Source organism: Hirundo rustica, chromosome 21 (genome assembly GCF_015227805.2).
Source record: "Hirundo rustica isolate bHirRus1 chromosome 21, bHirRus1.pri.v3, whole genome shotgun sequence".
NCBI lineage: Eukaryota > Metazoa > Chordata > Aves > Passeriformes > Hirundinidae > Hirundo > Hirundo rustica.
The window spans coordinates 2,635,222-2,654,724 of record NC_053470.1 but is presented as its reverse complement, the minus strand read 5'-3'; the positions used below and the strand labels follow the sequence as shown (position 1 = coordinate 2,654,724).

General features: G+C 41.5%; 1 protein-coding gene across 3 annotated transcripts in view; it reads left to right on the top strand.

Moving 5' to 3' along the window:
• Nucleotides 1-223: 223 nt before the first annotated feature.
• ATRX (ATRX chromatin remodeler) overlaps nt 224-19,503 on the top strand; it is a 68,334-nt gene continuing 49,054 nt past the window's right edge. The window contains exons 1-6 of one of the 3 annotated variants that reach the window (XM_040084265.2): nt 247-330; nt 11,133-11,245; nt 13,883-13,938; nt 14,739-14,791; nt 16,356-16,480; nt 17,644-17,763. In XM_040084265.2, coding sequence (XP_039940199.1) covers nt 311-330; nt 11,133-11,245; nt 13,883-13,938; nt 14,739-14,791; nt 16,356-16,480; nt 17,644-17,763 — 487 coding nt within the window. In that variant the 5' untranslated portion in view covers nt 247-310. Of the gene's footprint in view, nt 331-848; nt 926-11,132; nt 11,246-13,882; nt 13,939-14,738; nt 14,792-16,355; nt 16,481-17,643; nt 17,764-19,503 lie in introns of those variants that run through there. The other 2 variants (XM_040084267.2, XM_040084266.2) reach the window with 2 other exon arrangements.

The window sequence follows — 19,503 nt, the reverse complement described above, 5'->3', positions numbered from 1 at the left end:
GGTCCGTGACGCCAGCGTGACGTCAGCCCCGCCCCAGCCAATCAGCGCGAGCAATATTGGGATGGTGACGTAAACTGCCCTAGCAACAGTCGGCGCGGCGCCGCCCAATCAGAAAATAGCTGTGGGCGGCCGCGAGCCAATGGGAGGCGGCGGAGGAGGACGGCGGCAGGAGGCAGGTCCCCTCAGGCTCCCTCCGATAAGATGGCGGCGGCGCTGGCGATGGCGGCCGCCGCGGCTTTGTCTGCGCCCAGCGCCTGAGCGCGGCCCCGGCCCGGGCGGCCGCTCCGCTCCGAGCAGCGGCGGCGGAGTCATGACCGCAGAGCCCGTGAGGTACGGCCGGGCCGGGCGGCTCCGCGGCGGCCGCGCGGGGTGGGGCGGGGCCGGGCCCGGCGCGGCGCAGCCCTGGCGGGACGGCCGAGGGCGGGAGGCGGGATGGCGGCGGGAGGGCAGCGCCGCGCTCGGCCCGGGCGGCGGGGCCGGGCCCGGCGCGGGGGGGCGGGAGGGACCGCGCCGTGCCGCGGGAAGGCCCCGGGGGCGGCCCCCGCCCCGCGTGCGAGCGCGGCGGGGAAGCTCCGCCGAGCCCGCGTTGGGAGCAGGCAGCGGCCGCCGCCGCCGGGCCGCTCCGTCCGGCCGCGGGCAGAACGGCAGTGACTGACAAACGCCCGAAAAGTCGGGCTGAGAGAGGCGCCATGTTAAACTGTTAATAAATAGTTGTCTTTGTGTGCTTTCGGTTTTGTCCGAATCCCCGGGGCGCTGACCCCCGCAGTCCATCACCTGCAGACACGCCGCGTGCCTGAGGCGCTACACGAACCGTGAGGTGTTGTGGCTTGACCCTCACAAATGCTGCACAGATCTTCAGACCGCGGTAGAGAAGCGTCACTGTGCCTTTAGTACTCATCACTCTGGCTTTAGTGCTGAGCCTCGGGTAAAGTTTTTTCTGCGGTCACATTTGTGTACCTTCGCCTCCCGCCTTATTTTGAGTAGTTCCTAATTACTGTTGTCATTTTAGACAAAAGTTATAGTGGTATATTTTTCTCCTCTTTTATATTGCTTGTTTTTGAAGTCTTAACATTTCCAGTTAGGAATCTAGAAAAAAGAGGTTTTTGATGATTATCGTTATTGTTGATGCTGATCACATGCTGATGTAGGTCATGAGCGTTGCTAATACACATTATTTGGTGCATGACTTCCCAGCAGTTAGCACATTAGCAGTTTCTTCTGCGTGTATTTTCTCATTTTGTAAGACCAGGATTGTCCATCTCTCATCCTTTCTCATTCTCATTCCCACTTTCTCCCTTCTGTGTTGTTGAAGTACTTTGGGAGTTTAAACAACTTGTTTTGTTGTAGTGATTATTTTGCTAAGTGCTAATTAAGGAGCTTTCTCCATTTTCTTCTCCAGCCCTTGAAAATCAAGTGTAGAGTTTGATTTTTGTAGAACAAAAAGATCTGAGTTACTAGTATTTATGGTCTGGTTTGCAGTCACCAGTAGTATTTTATATCCCAAAAAATGCTCTTCCATTGGGACCACATTGCTTTTTGTTTTATTGTGATTGTCATATTTTGTTCCCTGTTGTCTGTAATCTTGTTTATCTTTTTTTGAACCACTTGTTCCTGCTCAGTAATATGCAGGGTTTCTACTTAACCCTTCCCATATTCTTATGTTGTTATTAATGCCACAATTAGCATCACTAGCAAGGGGCTGCTTTGGAGGAACAGGATACAGAAGCTCATACATTTTCCATGCAATTCTTGGATTACCTGCAGAGAGGATGGGATTATTTCAGATTATTTGTGATCTTGAAGATCAAAAAGCATATACAGAATAGATCTGAGATCATGTGCAGTCTTTGGGTGGGATCTGCTCATAAACTAAGCAGCCCTGTGACAAACTGCTCTTAAGTAGATGGACTTAAGTTTTTTGATGCTCCAAACTTTCCTTCTGTTCTTGGGCTCAGTTCTCATTCAGTTTCAATGTTTGTTACAGTTCCCATCCCGTGTGGAGCTCATCCTGAGCAGTTTGTACTTCACAAGGTGTGTGCCAGGAGCTGGGCATGGCACTGCAGTGTCACACGTGGCACTGGACATTGCATGAGGCTTTGCCTTATTTCTGTCCAGTCCAGTTCTTCTGCAAACTGGAGCTGGAGAGAAGGAAATGAAAAAGAAAAACACACCCTGTCTTCCTCTTGTTCCCGTTTTTCACAAGTGCTGTTGGCTGTCAGCTGGCTGAGTTTCTGTCACCTCATCCTTTGCTCTCTGCAGTTTTCTCCATGTCAGAGGTGTGCAGAAATAAAGGACTGGGGGATTGCTGTTAGAATTACTGGGAAGATTTGCAAAAAAAAAAGAATTTGGATGGAAAATTTATTCCCAGCGCTTCTGGAAGATTGACTTACAGCGTTTTAGAGGAAGATTATCAATCAATACTAGTCTGCTCCTGCAGAAGTTTTAAACTTTTGTTACAAGAATACTTTTATTTAATATTAACATCCTAGGAGCCTCCCATGTCCTGAATGAGAAATTTAGAATAATGAAAACTGGAGTAACCTCCTAAGAAACTTTTAGAAAGTGTTGCCTCTGTAAATATTTATAAAAATGCCTCAATAACTTTTGCCCCAAAAACTTTTTTTTTCTGGTCTTTTCTTTTTTAAGGGGAGGAGTCTTTGTCATAGTGATCTAACCTGTTCCTACCGGTTCATACATTGTATAAAATAAGCACAGCAATAGGAAAAGAAAACAAGGTTTGAATCTTCCTCACTTGAGCTATCTGGTAGTCAATGAATGTAGGCTTTTGTTTTGTTTTTAACTTGGCAAAATAGGCTTCATTCTTGGGATTTTTTTAATTCAGATTTTTCACCTCGCATTGTGCTATTGGTCGTTTGGTTTTAAAGTTTTTATTGTCTGCATTTTTGAGTCAGTTGAATGTCTTTGTTCTGAGTGATATTGCAGGGTTGTTTGAGGTGTGTTACTTGATGCCACAATGATATAATTGGAAGTAAGTCAACACCAATCTTCTGTATTCCCTAAAGGGACAGTGAAAGTTCTCTGTCTTCCACACTGTTCTGGAATGGGCACAGGCAGATTCTTTGGCTCTTCCTGAAGAGGAGTAAAACTGTGTCATCTTCAGTGCCAGGTGTGCCCCAGAACCAATATCTGCAGCACTTAAATGAAATTCTCTGGGAGAGGAACTGGCTGCAGAGACTCTATTTATTTCTGGTTTTGTGCAATGCTTTCTGTCAGGGCTTTGCAAATTTTGTCTCGGGTCTTTATAGGGTTTAATTGAAGTACCTTTTCTGGGAAACAATTTGGTGTGTCAGAGAGGTGTTTATTACAACATCTGCAACAGGGTGACCTTAACATTGTGGGAGTTGATATTCTCAGTTCTGTTACAGACTAACTCCTTGTGCCCTCTGCCTGAAGGGTAGAAAAGAGAGTGCTTTTTATGTGCCTCTACCTCACCAAAACAAAATATCAAAGTAATGCTAAAATGTGCTGTGTTCAACATAAAAACAAATGTCTGCGGCCTGTGACCAAGTGCATTTTAAATTGGATTACCAGAAGTGTCCTTTATAAAGGGGAGGCCTAAGGATAGTGCTGAACCTCGTGAAATCACATTTTGTAGCGCTGGAGCTCAGCTCGTGCCTGCAGGTGATTTGGAAACATGAATGAGTTCATGGATGGGTCAGTGGCAGGTTGTTCCCTTGGTGTGGCAGCGGGAAAAAGAAGAAATTGTAGAAATTCAGTGGCAAATATAATGGAAGGTTTTATGTTGATTTTAAAAGAGGTGAAGTGTTCTGATTTATTTACTAAAGGAGGAGCATAAAGCTTCCATAGTTTGTGATGAAATGTAGTTATCACTTAGGGTGGGTGATGGATTGATTTGTGTGGTTTTTTTTTTTTTTTTTTTTTTTGGCTTTTTTTGTTAGAAAAGGAGTGAAACCTTGAAAAAAATCAAGAGCTTGATGACACAGGTTGCTGACCAATGTCAGCTGTAGTGCCACTGAAGCAAGCAGTTTATTTGCAAGTCCAAAAGCTGCATAGTTGTAGAAATTTCTATCTGAGTGGGCCCAACTGTAGGCTCTAATAGGTTCATCCTAGAAGCTTTGTTGGGCAAATGCATCTGTCATGTAAAGCAGAACTAAAAAATAGGCAATAAATTTGAGACTGAGATGGCTTTTATCTTGTAAAATAATGGAAACCTATGCTTGGGGTGAGCTACAGCCCTCAAAGCTGTGGTTGGGAATATGTGGGAGCATTGAAGGGCCAGGCTTCGATTCTCAGCACAGCTGGCACTGAAGGAGGTTTTGTTGAGAACCTGTGATCAGCTTCAGGGAGCAGAAGGCAAATGAAACAAAAGGCATTTTTAAAGTTAGGGGTCCGTGATGCTCGTGGTTGTGGGACCCTTCCTTCCCTTCTCACAGAGTGTGTTTAAACATTTTAAATCCAGCTTGGTTTGCGTGTTATATGCGCTAAACTGAGCTTCCTTTCATGAATCGACAGAGTAAGGTGTGCCCTTTACATGGTTTTTGTTTCATAAAGGTGAAAATGTTGTGTTTAGGTTTTCAAGTGGTGGCTTCAGTCTCTACCCTTCAGCTTGCAGGGTATTTCACCATTGAAGTTACACTTCGGTGTGGCATTGAAACCAACCTAACAATGAGATTGTTTGTCTTACTTTTGCCTTGTGGGTTTGTGATGATGATGCTTGTTTGGGTTTTTTTAAGATCCCATTAAAGAAACAGGTTAAAAACAAAGTTGGTGTTTTTTTCACTTTTTAGTGAATGAAGTATGCTAACTCCCACCATGTCAACAGATAGAAATTGTGTAATCTTCCCTGAACAGAATAAAGGGTCTCTTAGTGACTTTGAGCTGTTGCTTTCTCATTCCCCTAGTGTGTCTGGAGGAAGATAATTCTGTTTACTTGTCTGAACCTGTTATGCTGAATTTAAGCTCCAAAATTACTTCACCCACACCGAGTGTCTTCAACTGTACCAGGTATCACTTGATTAAGCCCCAGTGGATTAAAAGTCAGTTCTAAACAAAGTAAAAAAGTGAGTGTGTGTTAACAAAGTAGGTACAGAACCTCTGATGAAGTGCTGGATGCCTCTGTCTCTTTTCAGTCAGAGCTTTAGTGTTCAGGTGTTTTCTGATGTATCTGATCCAGTCAGTTCAATGTGGTACAATTCCCCCCAAACACAGAAGTGCTTTACTGTGATAATGCTCAAACACGAGCAGCTCACCCAGAAAGGTTTTGGGCCTCCACCTGTGGAGTCACTTGGAACCTGGCTGGACATTGGCCTGGGTGACCTGAGCCTGTCTCTGCTTGTGCTGGGGGTGTGCCAGGCTCAGAGGTTCCTGGTGAGGAGTGCAGGAGAAAGGAGAGGAACTGAGTGTGGATGGCATCAGGTGTGTGCAGGGTGTGAGGGTTTGTGTCCTGGGGCAGTACAGCTGCTTCATGCCAACACAAACAGGTTGTGTGAATCCTGAGTGTAAAACCTCGCTTGGTTTGGCAGAATTGGGGTTCAGTATAAGTAAGGTCCAAAATATAAATCTGGTCCAGGACTTAGAGTGTCACGTTGCTTTTGCCTGCAGAAAACCATTGCTGAGTTAAAAAACAAACACTGGGATGAAGTTCTCAGTTTCCCCACCATTATAAAACCGTGTTTTACATGTTCAAGTAATATAATGGTAGGCTGATTTTATTTTCTAGTTTTGTATTTTTTTCTGACAGAAGTAGGCAGGTGTGTGTTCCTCCATTTTTTAAATTGGGATAAGAAAATAAAACAACTCCTACTGGAGCTTTTTATCCTCCTTCACTCTTCCCCATAGCTTTAAGCTGTTGCATTCATGTGTTGACATATTGACATATTTTATGTGAAACAACAATGTAGGCCCCTTGTCACTGAAAGCTTTGAATTGGGCTAATTCTAATCCTTTTCTTTCTCATCAGCAAAACCTTTTATGGAGATTTTCAGGTGACAGAATACTGGCCTGATTATAGCAAGGCTTAGGAGTAGTCTCTTCCCACCATCCTAAATAAACATTGAGAGTGTTGGTATGGGTTGTTGGATTTCTGCTGTTAACACAGGGATAGTCTGAAGCAGAGGATGGCTGTCTGCAGACCAGCAGTTTAAAAGTACATCTGGTTTTATTTTTCTTTAATTTTTTTTTCCTAAGGATTGTTTAATTTTGTCTGTTTAATAGTTGTTCTGCAGTGTTTCAGTTTCTCAAGTGAAAAAAAGACTGAGACTTAATTTGAAGCAACTGTAAGCATGAATTTAAAAAACTTGTGCCTTGAACTATTTTAAAAGTTTAAACATAGAAAAATCTTAGACAAGTGTTGAACTTAAGGAAGGCATATGGTTAAAAAAACCATGTTTGTCAACATTGGGATAGATAAAAGCTGGAAAGGACTCCTGTGCCACTTTCAGGAGCCACTTGAAATGCAGATGAGGGACACTTGTTTAGCGTGGTAGTTGGTAGGTGTTTGTTTAAAGAAAATGCAGCTTTCAAGTTATTGTTCCAGATGTTGACAATAACTGGGATATTCCCTGCTTGCACTTGTAAAATGTCTGAAATAAACAAATAGAAACTGACTGCAATAACAAGGTTTTCAGTGCGGTTTCAGAGGACAGTCCAATGTGTCCTGGGTTTGCTGCTGCAGTGGTCAGTGCTGCTCCTTCCACTGCCCTGGTTATGAATTTTCATCACCTCACCTGGCTTCAGAAGAAATATGATCACGTGAACATGTGGCAAGTTGGATCCAAATGAAAACGGTTTGTTAAAATTGAATTTGTCCAAGGTGATGTGTTTTGCTTTGGGGAAGCACAGTTGTCAGCTGGCACGGGGGGTGAGGTTGTGGTGGTACCCACTGTGTCACTGCCCCTCCTCAGCTGGGCAGGGGAGGGACAGGACAGTGGAAAGTTCAGGTTGAGATAAGCACAGGGACCCAGCAATTGCCATCATGGGCAAAACAGACTCTGCTTGGGGAAATCAGCTTAATTTATTGCCAATCAAATCACAGTAGGGTAATGAGAAATAAATCCCCAATGTTAAAACACCTTCTCCCCAACCCTTCCTTTCTCTCAGATTCAACTTTACTTGATTGTCTGCCTCCTGGTGAGCAGTGCAGGGGGATGGGGATGGGAGCTGTGGTTCAGCTCATCACACTCCTCCCCTGCTCCGGTGTGGGTCTCTCCCATGGGAGATGGTTCTCCGTGGACTTTCCCATGTGGGTCCTTCCCACGGGCTGCAGCTCTTCCTGAACTGCTCCAGTGTGGTCCTTTCCCATCCCACAGGGTTCAGGAAGGGAGTGCTCCAGTGGAGGGTTCCCATGGGCTCACAGCCTCCTTTGGGCATCACCCTGAGCATGTTTGGGGTCCTCCTGATGCCTTGAGAGGCTGTCTAGAACAGAGGCCGGCCAGTGTTAAAGGAATAAAGTAGGGATTTATTAAAAATGCCTTTAAAGGATGCACCTTGGGCAGTACAAGAGCCTGGCTGTGGTTACACACAGGATGGACCAGGGGTCAGGAGTTTTCACACTTCTAAAAGTTTTGGTCCATTTGCATATTGGGGTTAATTGTCCAATTACAGCTTCAGGTAATGAAGTCCCATCCTCCCAGTTTGCTCTCCTCAGTTCACTGTTGATGCTTTTTGGGCCTGAAGCTGCAGTGGTGTCCTTGGTTCTGGAGCTGGAAAAGGATTATTTTGTCTCACTACACTGTGAGGAGAACTTGCTCACACTTTGTATGAAGTTCAGAGTCACACTCTAATGCAGTACAGAATCTGAAAATACAAAAGCTAAAACTTAAGGCATCACTCCACGGGCTGCAGATGGATCTCTCCTGTGACCCTGATGTGCCTCCTCCCCTCCTTCTCCCCTGGCCTCGGTGTCTGCAGGGTTGTTGCTGTCACATACTTGCTCCTTTCTCCCAGCTGCAGTTTTGCAGCAGGTTTTTTCCCTTCCCAAATACATAACCCCAGAGGCACTACGGGCTCAGCCTTGGCCAGCAGCGTGTCCCTCTTGGAGCAGGCTGGTGTTGGCTCAGCTGGACATGGGGAAGCTTTTGGCATCTCTGCACAGAAGTTTGTCACCCCTGTAGCCCCCCACTACCAAAAGCTGGCCACACAAATCTGGTACAGGTAAGAACATCTGGGGAACACCTCTCAACAGCCAGGTAGAATGAAATGTGTTATATCTAGATTAGGACACAACCTGTCTGGCCCTTTGTTTATTCTAGTTATTTGTGGACTCATTTATAGGTAATTTGCCTACTCTGGATGATTTGTTATCGTGATAATTGTTTGTTATCGTGTGTATTATGGTTTGTAAGGGCCTGGCATTGTTTGCTTTAGCAGCACTTGCTCTGAATGTAGGTAAGGAATGGTGCGTTCCGAGGTAGCTCCCAAGGTCACAAATCGGGTTCATGGCCAAACCAATAATAGCAGGGCACCTTCCCTTTCAGTCCTGCCTTAATTAGGCTGAACAGTGTTGAAATAGCTCTACAGTAGTGGGGAAGCCATTTACTTGGGAAGCTGGAGTGTGAAAACACTAATAAATAGCATGGGGACTGTCAGTGTGGAGGAGCCTGTTTGTCTCAGTAGTGCTTCAGCGATGGTTCAACATTTTTAGGCTCCTGTGTTTATTAAAGACCGCACGTTAAAGATTGTGATCAATTTAACTGTGACTGGGTCTGTACTGCAAAGAATAAATATTCTGCAGCAGAAGCTTTAAGCAAAAATAATAGATTATTATTTTCAAGTGTAAATGAACAACTTAAAATCACTTTTGTACAAAACCATATAAAGCATTGCCCTAAATTAACATTTCTCTCCAGTGAAGAATAGTAAGTGTAACACCTTTAATTAGATTTGACCTGGTATTCCTTAGCGAAGATTTATGGTACAAAATGATGAATAATCAAGAGAAAAAGCAAGTTGGGAAGACTTTTTAGTGTTAGTCTGTATATCATCTTTTTTGATTGGTTGTTAGCAAGAACATTTTGCTCTGAAAATGCTAATTTTGCATTAGTTAGGATAAGAGTTAATGAATGGTAGTAGATAATTTTCCAAGTATTAGTCACAAAGATGCATGCATACTATTCTGAATTCATTCTATATTGACAACAGTAATACTAAACTCATCTATGGCTCCCACTTTCTTTCTAAAATGCTGTTACCAAAACAAGTTATTTATAAACTAAATGAGCAGAATTCCGCATGTGTGGCTTTTTTGTTGTTGTTGTTTTTACTACCAAAAATGTACTTTCTTGTGGCCTTACTAAATGTGCTTTATTTCTTCAGACCATCTGGAATGGACATAAAATCTCTTTATATGCTTTTATTATCAAATAATTCTGAACAACTCTATTTTTTTTTTTTCACTTAATGCAAGTAAATTGTCATTAAATCTCCTTTCTGAAGGAGAGTATGCAAGCTGTTAAGACTGCAGTGTACCATTATCATCTTCTGTAATGTTTTCCAAGTATGCCTTCCATCCATGAGAAAAAGGGAAGCCCAAGATTAAGGAACTGGCAGTTGTGTAGCAGCATGAGTCCAGTAATTAGAGGGAAAGACTTTTGGCCAGATTGAGAGAAAAAATTTAAGGTACTCTTGAGCGTTAAAGAGCTTTGTTCTGCTCTTTCAGACTTGCTCCAGTGATTGATGGTACACATGTAGCCTCAAAAGAAAAGTGCCCCTCACTCATGCAGAAAGTCTTTTCATTGCAAAATGCTATTTTGTTTTATTTTGAGTACCTTAGGAGATTTAAAGAAATTGCAGATGATTTTTTTTTTTTTTAAATGGGTGGTCTATGCTGTTTTATGTGGTTATTTTCCCTGGCATTGGTGTGAGGATATTCACTCATGGCTCAAGAGAGCATTCACCTGCACGTCCTTCTGATAAAATGAGATTTTTTTTTTTTTTTAGCAATAGCAAATTGAAAGTCAGAAGTTAATAAATTGATGTGTTCAGAGAAATAGTAACGATGCTAAAGGTGACTGCTAAGGTTGAATATTCAAAAGTTCTTATGACCAATAAAACAAGCACAGAAAATGTAATTTCTTCCTGTTAGAAGACTGTTTTGAAATTAATGGGGAAACAAACAGTGGGAAGGGTGGAAAACCTTTATCCTTCATCTGGGCTCACTTCTGCTGGGGCTAGGGAAGGTCTGGAGCAGCAGATAAAGGGTGATGAGTCAGGAGAGATGAGCTGCAGATTCCGGAGCGCTGATAAGGAGGGGAGGGAGCAAACGGCTCAGTGGCCCTTCTGAGCAGGGGCTGAACACCCTTGGCCTCTGTCAGGGCAGCTGGAAAATCCTTGTCTGGGAAATCGCAGGAGTTTCAGGAGAAATAAACCATGTAAAATGCCAGGGGGTTAGGTGGAGGTTATGAAATGGAGCAGCTTGTTAAGGCAAGCCTGGCATGGAGGTTTGCTTTTTACTATAATCAGTAAATGTACTCAGGACTCTTCCCGAGGTCTAAAATTATCTGGTGAAAATTGCTAGGGATTATTTTTTATGAAGTAATCGTCAGCGCTCAAACAGATCACGGAATGATCTGGTCCTGCATGGTTGTTTCTTGACAAAATTAACACCACTCAACATGTATGTAGATGGTAAATTTAATAAATGTTTTATATCAGCAGACTTTCATATTCAGTGGAGCTGTCATATTCACTGAACTCTTCATGTCATATTCAGTGGCCCTGTGTGTTTCTAAGCTTGCAGGTGAAACTCTTCTGTTAGTTCTAGTGGCTTCAAAAAGGCGACATTTTTGGTAATAAAATAAAGATATTACTATTCTTGCGTATCTGGCTTCTGACAAGTAGAATATTATTTTTTTGCTGTCTTTATGTCATAACAGCATTACCACTCAGACTTTCTTGAATGTTGTCAATAATTATAAACAGTGAAAATTACTTGAAATAGACTTTCTATGCTTTTTTGTCAATAAGGCTGCACCTACTATTTCACTCAGTATTTATAAAAATTACTTGTTTTTTATTTGCTCTGATATGCAGAAACAAATGTTTAAATCTCTTTTTATGGATGTGTACTATTAGAGATTAAACATAAGCTTTCAAGCTTGATAAATTGGAGTGAGATGTGTAAATAACTCTGAGTATTACTTGTATTTTAACAGTGAAAGCAAGTTGAATACATTGGTACAGAAACTCCATGACTTCTTGGCTCACTCATCAGAAGAGTCTGAGGACGCAAACTCTCCTCCAGCATTATCCAAAAACAAAAGTATAGGTATAAAGACATTTTATGTTCTATTTTCAAAGTATATGTGATTCTAAAGTCAAATAACTTGATGTTGTTATTTCATTATATCACACTTCACTGGGGTAATTATACCAAGTCTTAATGTGATTTAAGAGTCCTACACTAGGTCAGAATTGATACTGGAAATTTTTACTTCTAAGTTAGAAATAGGTAACAAAGTTTAAACACTTTGATGGCAGTGATTAAAAGTGAAATTATTTCATGTTAGTACTAAATAAAATCTGTTTCCAAATTTAACTGGTTAAATTTGTTTCTTAGTTTAACTTGGACTGGATGCAGGTGCAAAACCTTTAATTCTCTACTGCTTAATGAGCTAAAAGTCGTGTTGACGTGGTGTAGTGCAGGAGAAGAGTGTGCTGGCTGTATTACAGAGTTTATTTCCAAACTCCTGTTGTCTTAAGTAATACCTTCCACGGGTTTTCTGGAATGTGGTTTTTATCTTTTAATGTTTTGTTTAGAGAGAGAGTCTGCTGCGTGTGGCACTCACCTCCCCCTGTCAGCATCAAACTGAACTGTTAGCACAGGAAAAAAGAAACTACTCATGTGGTGCTTCAGCAGAACATTAAAATAAACTGTAGTGTAGATGCATCTCGAAGTGAAATTTTGCTGAGGAGCACACTGGGAAAAAGAAATCTTCCTTTATCCTCTGTAGTTAAAAATTAGCATTTGGTTCCTTGCCGTAAAACAGAGATTGTCTTTGAAATGGATACACTTGAAAATTCACAGCAGGCATATTTTAGTGTTGGTTTTGAGATCTAAAAGAACATATTAAAGTTGAAGAGTCAGGATTAAACACTTAAATATTAGGAAATGCCAGAATTTACTGTGCAAATTTCCTTCCCTTCCCAATGTTCTGTGCATAAAGAAAATGTCTTTAGCAACTGTGCTTGCCTTTTTTTTTTTTTTAAATGAGAGGGTGCTCATTACAAGCAGAAGTTATGGATGTGGCTGGGGCCAAATCACATTTATTTAGTAACGGATCTGGTTTTGTTCCAGCATTTGGAGGATATGTGAACTATTGGGTAGAGTTTTGTGAGGAGAGAGATGATGATGATGATGATGATGGTGGTTAAGTGTGGTCCAGGAAGGCTGGACATTAGAAATCAGTTGGGTATTAGCTGATGTTACTTCATACCCTAAACTTTTGTCCCTGCCACGCACAGAGGTGAGTTAAAACAGAAAGCAATACATGCTTTATAGCCTTAATAATGTTCCTTATCCCCTCTGCACTGGAACTGGATGTCTCCCTCCTTTCCACTGCACGGTGCCAGCAGGAGAGTCACAGAGAGCTCAGGAGAGCCAGCCTGCCTGCTCTTGTTCCAAGAGTGCAGCAGCAATCCCAGGGGTAGCGCTGCTCCCTGGTAGCTCTGGGGTGGCTGGGCAGGAGCAGCCAGGTCAGCTCTGAGCTGGGAGGGGATGGCTGCAGCACCCGGCGTCCTTCGGTGGGCACCAGCAGAAACTGGCACTGCGGCACGCTCAGCTGCTTTTGGAACAGCACATGTGCATCAGGCTGCCAGTCTGAGTGCAGACACTGGGGCTGCCAGAGCAGGGGAAGCTCTGCCAAGCTCTCCAAGCTGGTATTTTCCATGGGTTTATCACTCGGGCAAAGTTGGTCAAGAGTAGAAGGTGGGCAGTGTTCAAGCTCCGGCAGAAATGTCACTCTCCTTCCACATCTCACGTCCCTCCCTCACAATAGGGAATGTCTGTAACATTCTAGAGAAAAAGTGTCAGGTACTTAAAAAGACCAAAAGCATTGTCTGCTTCCATTTTGTATTTCCTCCTTCAGATGTGGAAATGGCTGAAGGATTTTCCCTGCAATTTACTCAGTTCTGCAGAGGTCAAATATCCAGCATTGAATTCTCTAAGTGATTCAGTTTTTTCAAAGTGTAGAAGTAAATAGTTTGGTTTTCCCCAAAACTGAAGTTTAAGGATAAAGATGTTGTGGTGCTAGTCATCTTCTGTTGAAATGACATTTAATCCTGATAAGTGTCCCGTAATTATACTTCCTACTCAGTAGCATCTGTTAAAATCCTGCTGTTCCTAAACTTTTGGAGCAACTTCATGCAAGAATCACTCAGTCACTGAACTCCAAACTTTCCCTTCCATTTCCAGGACTGATGGATTGGAGCAGGTGCCAATGGGTTGCAGGTCTTTATATCCCACAGTTCCCAAGCTTGAGAAATAGGAATGCTCATCAGAACTTGGATCAAATGGGATTTTTGTCTCTGGTTCCATGATCCCAGCTGTAATACTTTGTTTCTTATGTCAAGATGTGGGAGAGAAAATGCTTCTAGTAAATTCTTAGAGATCAGCAAAAATGCACTAATGATGTTATTTCTGCATGCAGTTGCACTTGCAGTGCCTCAGTATTTCCTCACCAATAGCAAGACTCCCAGGGACTGAACTGAAAGGGATTTCTGAGTTATTTCTGTAAAATTTATGCCATACAGTGGAATGTCTTTTCTGTTGTGCAGCAGTTTGTCTCTAGAAGTCACAGTTATCTCTGTCCAGGCTGGTGAAACATAAATGATGCTGTGATGTGCAATGTGAAGAACTCCTGATGTTCCTTGCATTTCAATGGACTCCTTTAATTTCTCTCCATAGGTAAAAGTAGAGAACCTAAGGGAAGCCCAGCTTCAATGGAGAACAACAGGGATGAGGTAGGAATAAAAATGCTTTTGAATTCTAGTTTCATGTCTAGTGCACAGTGGCTGAGTTCACTCTGTTTTAAAATAAATACTTCAATAATACTGTGAGAAGCACCCATTGTCATCCCCCTTCACCCTGTTACTCACATTGCAGTAGGTACTTAGTTGTTCTTTAGGCAGATATGCTTCCTTTAAAAAAAAATAAAAATGGATGTGCTGGATCTATGTTAAACTGAACAGAAATTCTTTCATGTGGTGTTTCTTACTTGTGTCTGTTCTGCTATTGGAAACATTCTGGTGGACAAGATCATGGCATTGTAGAGAAAACACAAGTGCCAGTGTCCTGCCTTAGTTTGCCTTTACTGCTGTAAATTCAGGTATTTTCAACTGCCCAGGCCCAGCTGTGATCTGAGTGCAAAAACCATTGAAAAAATCAGATTTGATCTGAGAGCAGACAGTGCTTTGTGGCACATGAGCACACACCAAGGGTCTGTTCTGCTGGCAGTTTGTGGGTGCAGGCTGCTGCTACTCCTGAGTGCCAGAGCCCTCTGGAAGGGTGTCTTAGAAAAGGGGATGGTTTCTTCATGTAGCAAGAAGAGCATTCCCAAACCTGTGGGAGCTGCTGACTCCTGACCTGAAACTCCAGAGATTCAGTTTAACTGAACTGTTGATTTTATCAGCTGTAGTTGCTGCTTTTCCTGTTGCTCTTTTTAAATTCTTTATAAGGGTACTGATGATTTCTGAGTTGTTTCTAGTTAATGGAATCTATTGGATATAAATGTATTAAATTGGACATTTTTTCTTGTTTCTAGGGAAGTAGTTCTTCAGAAAGAAATAAATCCTTAGGATCGTCCCGTTCCAAGAGGTTGGTTTGGAAAATAAAAAGAAATAAATTACTTTTTGGTGTGGGAAGCAATAGAAAAGTGGGTGCACTGTGTCAAATATTTTTGGTCCATGCCAGTAAAAATCCATGAAGTTATAAAGTGCTGGTAAAATAAATGCCTCATAGTGCTCTTAAAATTCAAACCATTTCTCAGGATGAAAGGTTAAGATGCTAAAGCTTGAATATTATTTACGAAAACAAGATTATCCCATATCTTCAGGACAAAGGAGTTTATACAAGTGTTCCTTCAGTCTTGCTATTTGTACATGTAGGATTCTTCAAAAAATGTAATTTGGGTCATACAGAAAAAAAGGTTTTATGTGCTTGACTGTTGGGAGAGTGCAGCATCAGACTGTGCTGTTGAGTTGTCCTGTGCAGAAACTGCCATTTGCTGTATCCTTGCTTAATCCTTTTCCCCTCTTTGATCTAAAAAGTATGGAGTGAATTGTTTACCAGCTTCTTGAACCTACAGCAGACAAATTATTTGTGTCCCAAGTAAGAGCAGACTGAGTCCAGTCAAACTCCTCAATTGCTCTCAGCTGGGGCTCATTCAAATTCTGTCCTCTGTGATTTTTATTAAATCCCTGTGGACTGTGCAGGGAGTTGAGCTTTCAACAGCTGCCTTACTACTGCTCTTCAGAAGTTTGTATCGCCTTTCACTTTCCTCTTAATCCAAGTTGATTTATTTTATCATGCCTGCTGGAATTAATATTCTTCAGTCTCCTTTTTATGTTTGTCTCGATGCCATATTTACAAGTCTGGTTTTATATTTGGCTTTAGTTTTCCCTCATCTTTTGGATCCAGTGTCATGCTGAACTCTTTTCATTTGTTTACTTTTTTAGTCCTGTTTTTTTGCTTGCTGTCTTATCACTAAAGGTATTTTCGCTCATCCATTTATCATACTGTACCTTATATTGACAAAACCTGCAGTAGTCCATGCATTGCCTTCAGACTACTGAAAAATTTGCTCCATATTTTGTATTATTTTCTCCCCATCCTGATATAGTAAATTCATTTATTTTCATGGATTCAGTTTTAAATTGTTTATGTGGAATTCTGTCAGCTGATCCTGTTGTTCAGTGGTCAGCTTTTTAATTTCTTTCTGCATTTCCTTCATTTTCTTGTGAGCATCTCTTCTGCCAAGATGCTTTTTGTAATTTGCTAATATCTGTTATATGTTCTCTTTGTGCTGCCTGTTAAATCTGGAATGATGGATAAAATTCACGAGCAGACATTCACCTGTGTTTCATTGAGACTTCTTTCCTGGAATTGTGACTTTCTTAAAAATACATCAAACCTCCATTTTACAACAAAAGATTTTCTTAGTATATACTTCTATTTCATGTGGGAGGGGAGAAATCCTGTCTCAAACCAGAAAATTATCCTACAATTGTATAGTAATGACTTGGAGCATCCCAGTTCTTAATGTCTTTAATTTAAAAAGAACATCGTTTTTCGCAGTTCAGGCGGTGTTTTGCCTGCAAAGCTTACCTGAATTGCAGTTTGTATTGTTTGTCAGAGCATGGGGTTTTTTCTGTCTGTGCAGGAAACCTACAGTTGTAACAAAATATGTTGGGTCAGACGATGAACAAATTGCAGATGAAACTGTAAATGAAGATATTTCAAATGAGAACTCAGAGAACGATGTAGATATGCAAAGCTTGCCTAAAGGTAGGTCATGTCTTGTTTTGTTGTTGCTTCTGAATTCAGCAGCTTAGCCACGATAATGATGCAGCATAAATAATTCACTAGAATGCACATGTATCAGTAAAACGCCTCTTGAAGGTCCTGTTGGTTTTCTGTCCACAAAAAAGAGGAACCTGAGCACTTCCAGTTTGGAACCCAGCAGATTTTAATCTGTGGGTGCACAAGGATGTGCACATCTGTATAAAACCATCACAAAACAGGGGGAAGTATTTATTCTGTTGTTTTGCAGGAGTCTCAAGCTCTGTCACTTGGAGCTTTTATTTTACTGTTTACTGTCTTTGAGGTTATTAGCAATTAGATCAACAAAAGTAAAACTAACTCTGGGGAGGGAAAAGCCATTACTGGATCTATTTTTAAGCACCTTCTGGAAACAGTTAATACTGTAGGCCTGCATCCCTCTGCTCTTAGCTGCAGTGAGTTGGATTAATCTCCTCCATTTCTTACTTGTGAAAGTTACAGGAAAAATTGCTGCTGTTCACTGTGTGAGTAGCAATATTGAGAGCAGTAACTCTAAAATTATTTTTTTCAGAATATTAGATTATTTTCAATGTCCTCACAACAAAACTGGGCTCTTAAATAGGAAGGATGTGGTTTTTTCCTTCACATAATTTTAATTAGTACTTTAAGTGAAAATGTCAGATTTTGAATCTTGTTAAAGACAAAGCTGGTTTTATTCTGTTGCTTTTTTTTGTTTATTTCATACTGAAATAAATGAAGATGAGGGAGACTGAATAGAAGGGGGCAAAGAGAGAAGAGCATAGGGTTTTGAGGGATTTAAGTGATGCCCTTTATTGGTAGCAAGTTCCTGTCCTACACCCCTTAGTAGTGTGACAGTCGTGTCCTGCACATGCCACAGCAGGAAGAGCAGATTTTGCTCCTCAGCCCATTCAGTCCTTGGCTTCTGTCCTACAGCTGCAACACAGATGTAGTTTGAAATGTGTGGTGTTGGTTTTGGGCTTTTTGTTTTGTTTTTTATACTGTGAACATCTGTGCATTCAAAACTTTGTTGAGTTTTAGTCAACAGATTGCACTTTTTTTTTTTTTTTTTTTTTGGCTTTATTAATCAGAACTTTTGCACTTCACTTGGATGTGTAATGGTTTCCACTTTCTAAATAAAATTATTCTAGGTACAGTGGTTGTACAGCCTGAGCCAGTGCTGAATGAAGACAAAGATGATTTTAAAGGGCCTGAATTTAGAAGCAGAAATACCGTTAAAATGAAACCTGAAGCTCCCAAAAAGCGTGGAGGTAAATACAATTTAAAACATCTATTGAAACGGGTTTAAATTGTTGCTTACAACCACATTTGGTACATCTAAAAATTGTTCGTATTTCTGATAAATTATCCTAAAAATACCTCCACTCTTCTGGCTTTTTATTCATTGAGGATTTTAGCTGGTAGAAATTAGCCTCCATTGCTGCCCCTGCAATGCAGCAGTGAAAGCTAAGATTAGTTCCCATGAAACTCCTTACTTGCAGTAGCTATAGGATGCTTCACTAGGTGCAGTTGCTTGGTTGCAATCAGGTGTTACAGGTATTCCTTTTTTAAAGGAATTGGAACACCATTGATACAGGAGTGTTCACTGACTCAGCAGGAAAGCGACCGTGTTTGAGCAGGGACATGTATGGGCAAATTATCCATCAGTGAGCTAAGAAAAAATCCTAAACCCTCAAACAATATAAAGACTTTTTTGTTTTGCTTTGAAACTGTGGGAAATTCCCTACCGGTGGGCCCTTCTAAGGATTTGAAAAGCTATTGTGTCAGCTGGTTTTCCATAGCTGATGCTAAAACTGAGAACTTAGGTAGATTTTAATACTAACAGAAATTAATTTTGCTCATTTTTTTCCTCAAAAGCAAAGGAGAGGAAGGAGGATTATGTATAATGTAGCCAATAAGAAGGTAGATGTTTTTGTTAACCTTACTGGCAATATCTTAGCTCACACACCTCCAGCAGTAGCCAGGGTATCCATACAAACAGCTCTTGCACACACTCCTCATCCTTCCCATCGTATCATTTGAGGTCCTTGCTCTCTTTTAAATTTATTGAGTGCTGTTTCTGTGGGTGAAGGGCAGTGAAATGTGGCTGTGTGGAAATGTGCTTGTGCATACACTTGGCTCGTGTGATGTCAGTGGCATTTTGAGTGTTGATATTTTCTCTAAATTACCAACTTTGGAAATCAGTTGTGTTTTATTCATGTGAGATGTGTTCATACAAGAATGCTTTTTCTGTTTGTGCTTACAACAATTCCTCCTATGGTCCAACAGAACTCTTCAGGGGTATGGTGTTAAAGAGATAAGACACTTGTGCTTGAGCTTTGTGGCCTGTGTCTGCACCCCCAGGACAGTTTGTATCACCTGCCCTTCCAGCTTTTTTAATCTCCATCCCTAGGGAATTTGCAGACCTTCCTTTGTCTATCTGGTCTGGTTACTCATGTACTATGCCTGACACATATATATATATATATTTTAAATATTTGCATTTCTTGTAGGAATTCTATGTCCTGTGTGTATTAGAAATAGTGGTAGAAGCAGAACTTTCGCCTTTCTAGCAAGCAAATGCTCTTACCTAAGACTGTAATAGGCATTGTGTCATTATTTTCAAGTTTTGTGTCTGCAGCATGGTTGTGGCTGTATTTTTGCTAATAAATTCCACTAGGAATGTTTTTAACCAACCAGCTTCTTGGTATTAACAAATTAGTAGTAGTTTAATTTCTTTAGATCATCATCATTTGTAGTAGTATCATGGTTTAGAAAGGTTTGCCTCATCAATTTCTCTCTTTTCCTGGTGCCAGCTTGCAGATTGGAGGAAGGAGGCCATAGTGCTTTCCCTTGGTTGTGGAGGAGAGGGAAGTGGCTCAGGGCTTGGCAGGGAATATCATGTTCTCCCTGGGTTGGCTGGGCCCCTCGATGGTTGCTGCAGCACTTTAAGGACCGTGGTGTGTGCCAGGCCTGGATTCTGTGCTGCAGGATGTGGGATTCTTTCCAAG